This window comes from Arachis duranensis, chromosome 5, assembly GCF_000817695.3.
Source record: "Arachis duranensis cultivar V14167 chromosome 5, aradu.V14167.gnm2.J7QH, whole genome shotgun sequence".
Classification (NCBI taxonomy): Eukaryota; Viridiplantae; Streptophyta; class Magnoliopsida; order Fabales; family Fabaceae; genus Arachis; species Arachis duranensis.
The window spans coordinates 1864955-1870792 of NC_029776.3; the positions used below are offsets into that span (position 1 = coordinate 1864955).

Here is a 5838-nt window from a genome sequence, read left to right on the forward strand (position 1 = left end):
ATGTTGATGAATGGTTTAGTTTACAGCCGTGCAAGGCAAGTCATAAACACGTGGCAAAAAAGCAGATAACTAACAAACTATAAACTATAAAGTAATGTGGCACGATCACTGCATTCAAAAAAGATAACTAACTCAACCCTACAACCATAAGAAACTACTATGAGAAAAAACAATTTAATTTCATATATTGTCCGTGTAAAATAATAAAAATAATTACTTATGATATTAACTACATGAATTACTTATGATATTAACTACATGAATGATTATCCAAACGCACGAATATAATTAAACTAAACAAAAGGGAAGTATTTAACTGAAAACAAAAGGGAAAAAAAGATTTTAGAATCAGATGCTTCGAATTGAAAGTGATATATTTAACTAAACAATCCAACTTCACCAATAATGCCTCTGACCTATTAAAATGACACCCCAATGATACTCTATTAAATAAGATTTGTTGGCTAAAATATCACAATTGAAAATTCTTTTTAAGTAGCTATCAAGAAAACAACCCTTACTGTAAAAGACAAAAAGAAAAAAAATTCAAAATAATGGTAACAAGTTTGACCAAACACAAGCATACAGCTCAAATGCTCAATCAGAATCATGGCTTAATGCATTTTATGTCAAGCTATAAAGTGCAACCTAGAGGAACCAGATTCTACTCTTCTTCAAGAGTAGACATTATAGGAGATCATAAATAAGTTCAATGTTAACTACACAGAAATTAAGAGATTATGACCAAAACAATTGAGGATGCATATAAAGCATGTAGCAAAAATATAGCAGATTCAACTTTCACAATGATACATTTGAATATACATTCATGTGTTTGAAAATTATAATTTAAATATATTTAGTAAACAAGAGGGACAGTCCGATGCAAAACATCCGGTGTTAGGCAGGATCCGGCGAACGGCCGCGCACAAATGGCGTAATATACATGGCCTAACCTAATGCATGCATCGAATTTCACGGCTCGAACACGTGACTCTGAGTTCACCTGGAGATAACTCAATCATTGCTCTGAGACTCTCCTCCTAATATATTTAATAAATAACATTTAAAAATAAAAAGGGTGAAGGAAATACAACAATGCATCCCACTTTAAGAAGATGCAATTTATGTGAACAGATTACAACATTAAGAAACAGTACCAGGTTAAATGCCTGAAGCATTACACTCTTCAAGAAGTTTTAAGAGATTGTGCTCTGGAGCACTAAGAGATGGAAGAATCATTCTGTTAGACTGGGATGTCCGAGGCTTTGTGCCGGCAACTTCAGGTTCAAGGGCTCCTCCTTCTTTCATCACCGGCAAGTCGCCTCTTCTCCGAACAGTGGCAGATACTCGCTCCTTCCATATTCTTCCATCCTGATAATTGAAGAATCGAATGAAAAACAATGAGAAATGGATGAAACCAAACTCAGACCCCCTCTCTCGACAGTAAAGAACAACAATCACCCTGAGTACTCGCGAATCTAAGCCTATTTTCAAATCAAAACACTGACATTTAACTCAAAACAGTCGTGTGAAACAACCTAATTGATTGTGCCATTTCCATGGCTGCCTTCAAACAAGCATATAAATACCTTTATGTTATGATAGTCTATTAATCTGTGGTATTACATGTATATAATTATGGGATCCATCCCTTAAAATAAGTAATCAAATCCTCTGGATTGTTTTGCATCATGTTATATGTTCATAATCACTAGGAAACTATTCGCTGACCAAGACAGCAGCATTTGATGTGTAGTTTGCTGATGAAAGGAAAATTATCAATTTACTCCAGCAGCATCTAGCACACATCTTACCCTGCCTGCTGGTGTTTTCGCCTCAGAATTTCGAAAGTAAAACAATTTATTCAAATACTATGACTGGTTTCACCATGGCAATCAGTAACAAAGCTTAAAACTCCTGTACATCAACAGCTTAAAATTTCAGTCGAGTTTAGTTTTGAAGCATGGTAAAACAACATCGTGCAATCACAACCGTTTTCTTGGATGACCATTCACGCGGTGAATGTAAAAGGTAGTTACTTTTGCTAATGTGGCGTTATGTGATTGGATGCACTTGTAAAACGGTTTTAACAGTGCATCAAAATTAAATTCTTTTAGTCAAACCATCAATTTATGCCAAACTACAAACAGATGTAAATCTTACATTTAGAATTGATGGTTCAGGTAATGGGCACTGAATCGGTCTATCATTGTCAAGGGGTTCAATTGGGTGCTCAACTGGCTTAAACTCCACTGCCACTTCAATTCCATGTGGAGTGGCGGCAGCGGCGGCACTTGCTGCGGCAGCAACCTCCGCATTTGGGGGCATTACTTCCCTCTCATCCTGCACCACAAGAAGTCAACACATGATGCAGCAACAACAAGATCATGTCAGCAATTAAAACTTTTTACATATATGAAATTGTAACAGCCAATTTGCATAGATGTCTCTATTATTTCCACAGCTCAACAGTCAAAACTAAACCACATCATAAAGCTTTTGAATTCACCGGACAAGATAAGGTTTATAATTTATATAATTAAATTTAACAAAAATATTTTTTCTCTATATGCAACAGCTATTGGATAACAAAAGAAGAAGAAGGGTCAAAAGGGCAGAGCAAATTGTTCTAGCCAGAGCTGATGATCTAATAGCAAAAACAAACCACTTCCAAGTGAAAATACAAAAATCAAAAGTCATACTTCTTAAATTATTATTATAATTATGTATAAACACTTGCACGAATCGTAAATTCAGCATTCATTGGTCAATCCAAGTTCAAAGAAAACCAAATAAACAAACAAATAAGAGATCATTGGAATTGTATTGATCAAACGGTTCATCGGATAAAAAAACTAACAAACAAAAAACACAAAACAGTAAAAATGTAAAAAAAAAAAAAAAAAAACCAGAGNACCAGAGCACTTTGCGTCCGTCGGTGGATGTTCCTTCCAACAGAAAATCTCGAAAATATACCCACCATTTCAATTTTTCTAGGTCAACACAAACTCAAAATCCAATACCCACAAAGAAAAAAAAATGATCTTTTTGATCCTGATGCTTTTACCAAGCTAAAGGGTCAATCCACCTTCCACTACTTGCTCTTGAAACAAGTAAAAATGACCCTTCAAAACGGAGCTTGTATCAGATTCAGAAAAGGAGGTGCTGTAGGTTGAGCGTGGAGAGGGAGAGAGGGATAAAGAAGAAGAAGAAGAAGAAGAGAAAGATGAAAAAGAAGGGTGACGACGTTGGTTTTGTTGTGTTGTGTGGGGAAAAGATTTTGTATTAAATATTGCTTTGGAAAATGGAATCAACTGAGCTGAGTAGTAAGCAACTCTATACACAAACTTCAATAATAGCATGTGCCTTTCAATTTAAAAATCCAAATTTTCTTTTTCCTAATACTAAGAAAATAAAAAATATTTTATTAATTTTTTTGTTATTAAACATTTTTTTGGTGACTTAAAAATATAATCCTCTAATTTGATTTGAGAAAAATATTAGAAAATTATTAATTTTTTGTCATCACTCAATTTATTTAGTCTAATTTTTTTAAAAGTGTTTAGAACACATTAAGAATAAAATTCTCACAAGAACAATTTTCTTTTAGTTTAGAATATAATAAAAGTATAATTTTCAATTTTCAAAGGAATTCTAATTCTCGGATCTAATTTACGATTTATTATTACTAAAAATTGAAATATTAAAATTATTTTTAATAAACAAATAAGAAAGACAAATAAAAAAAATCACAAAGATAAAATAATAAAAAACACAAAATTCATTTCATTCATGCAATTAATTATATCAAATTATGAATTTAAATTTGAAATAGAATCAAAATTCCCTCTTTAATAAAAATAGAATTTTTTTATTTTAATATTTTTAAATATAATATTTTAATAATCTAACAGTATACTTTAGAGTAAAAATCTTAAACAGCTTCTAACAACTATTTCAAAAGACAATATGATCTTTAATAAAAAAATATTTTTTTTGGCTCTTAAACTTTATTTCTGTGAGACTGATTAACTATTTGTCAATATTTTATCTCTATATTAACAGAATAAACATACATAACATGTTAAACGGTTTATTTATCCGTTAAGAGCCAATTAGGATTGACAATTTTTTTTTTTGTTTAAAATCTCGTTGTCTTCTAAGAGCAATTGTTACTTGTGTTTTGTTACCTAATTCAAATATATCGGCTAAATTTACTGTGTAAAACTAAGAAATATTAGTAATTTTTAAATTATTTTTACTTATAGAAATTAAACGAAGGATATATTAAGCATGTTTTGAAGAGAGATCATTGACAAAGGAGCTAATCAATCTCACGAAATTAATTATAGGACCGAAATAATACTTTTTTAAAAAATCTGGTAGTCTTTCGAAAAAATTATCAAGGGCTGAGATGAATATTCACTATACTAATAGTAAAAAATAATAAATTAGGTGGGTACTCCAATGAAGATATTATAATTGTCTTCATGTGATAATTTTTCTTTTTGACCTTTGGATGATGGATTGTAGGGTTAGATTTTGATATGTTAAAAAAGTGTTCTTTTTATTTGAAATGTGGCCAAATCAATAAATCACACTTTTATACAAAGGATCTTCATAAAAAGATGTTTTTTACATCTTCATTTGAGTAGCTTCCAATAAATTATAGATGCATTTCTCATTTAATTTTATTTTAGGTTTTTTTAGTTTTTGTATAAATATTAAAATAATTAACAAATTTTATTACAAATATAAGTAATTAAAAAATAAAAATATTCTTAACATTATGTTTTCTTTTTATTAATTAATTAATTTTTAACTTTATTTTCTTATTTAATAATAGAAAATATAATAAATAAAAATTAATTAATGGCTTTTAAAATTAGAAAACAACGTTCAACTTACAACAAAACTTAAAATTGAAAGAGCCACTTAATATAATATAAGCAGCATGAAAATTGATAAAAAAAATGTTCTTCCATTTTTTAAATTATTATATGTCAACACTTTTTACTTATTTTATTATTACTGGAAACAACTAGAAACGATATATCTAATTTACAAGATATATTTACCCATTATAAATGAAATAAATTAAATCATTTGAAAAAACAATATAACTGCAAATATTGAATTTAATTTATTTATTTTAAAAATTTATATTTTCAGGATAAGTTTCAATAGAGAGAGAATTATTATACAGGTTAGAGAAAGTTAATTATTAAAAAATAAAAATGACTTTTTATTCCCCCAAAATTATTAACAAGGTTTATTTAAGTAATGTTGAGAGTGACAGATTAAATTTATTTTGTAGATAAATAACTATAACCTTAGGATAAATTTTCGACTAAAATTTTTATATGAATAATTTTAATGTAAAATAAAAAAATATTTGATTATTTTAGTGTTTTACAGAATTGTAATGGAAGTGACGTTTTGTAATAAAAATATTTAATTATAAAAAAATAAAACGTCACTAATATTTTGTAAACAAAAATATTATTTTACTTATTAAAACATAAAATATTATTGACATTTTATTTAAAAAATATTATTTTAAATAAAAAATATAAAATGTCACTCACATTTTGTATATAGCTATAATAGTATTTAATACGTAATTTGATTTATGAGGAAGGATTTCACCCTAATAATACAATATTAAAGAAAAAAAGTTCTAAATTTCCCTTAGAAAATTTTAGTTTCTACTAGATTTGGCGAAAACTGTGAACAACATATTAATCGCGGTTGAATAGTTCAATTGTTTGATTCGATTCACTAAGACATATTTTTGGACATTGATTTGTTTGGTATCCTGTAACATTAATAGCC

General features: G+C 28.7%; 1 protein-coding gene across 2 annotated transcripts; it reads right to left on the reverse strand.

Annotated features, from left to right (window-relative positions):
• Nucleotides 1-832: 832 nt before the first annotated feature.
• On the reverse strand, nucleotides 833-3304 carry LOC107487147 (uncharacterized). Of its 2 annotated transcripts, XM_016107746.3 has the most exons (4): nucleotides 2921-3304; nucleotides 2167-2346; nucleotides 1161-1374; nucleotides 833-1043 (listed from the first exon to the last, which is right to left on the reverse strand). In XM_016107746.3, the coding sequence occupies exons 1-3, from the start codon at nucleotides 2984-2986 to the stop codon at nucleotides 1165-1167; spliced, it is 456 nt and encodes a 151-aa protein (XP_015963232.1). In that variant the 5' UTR covers nucleotides 2987-3304; the 3' UTR covers nucleotides 833-1043; nucleotides 1161-1164. The 2 variants fall into 2 exon arrangements, with proteins under 2 accessions (XP_015963232.1, XP_052118424.1); XM_052262464.1 differs by having other exon boundaries at nucleotides 833-1374; nucleotides 2921-3303.
• Between the last annotated feature and the right edge of the window lie 2534 nt (nucleotides 3305-5838).

What these genes read in the sequence shown, in the direction of transcription:
- LOC107487147 (XM_016107746.3), bottom strand. Translation starts at nt 2,986, where the DNA reads ATGGTGGGTATATTTTCGAGATTTTCTGTTGGAAGGAACATCCACCGA. An exon ending in CTGAACCATCAATTCTAAAT is followed by an intron (nt 1,375 to 2,166) that starts GTAAGATTTACA and finishes TTCAATTATCAG; the next exon opens with GATGGAAGAATATGGAAGGA.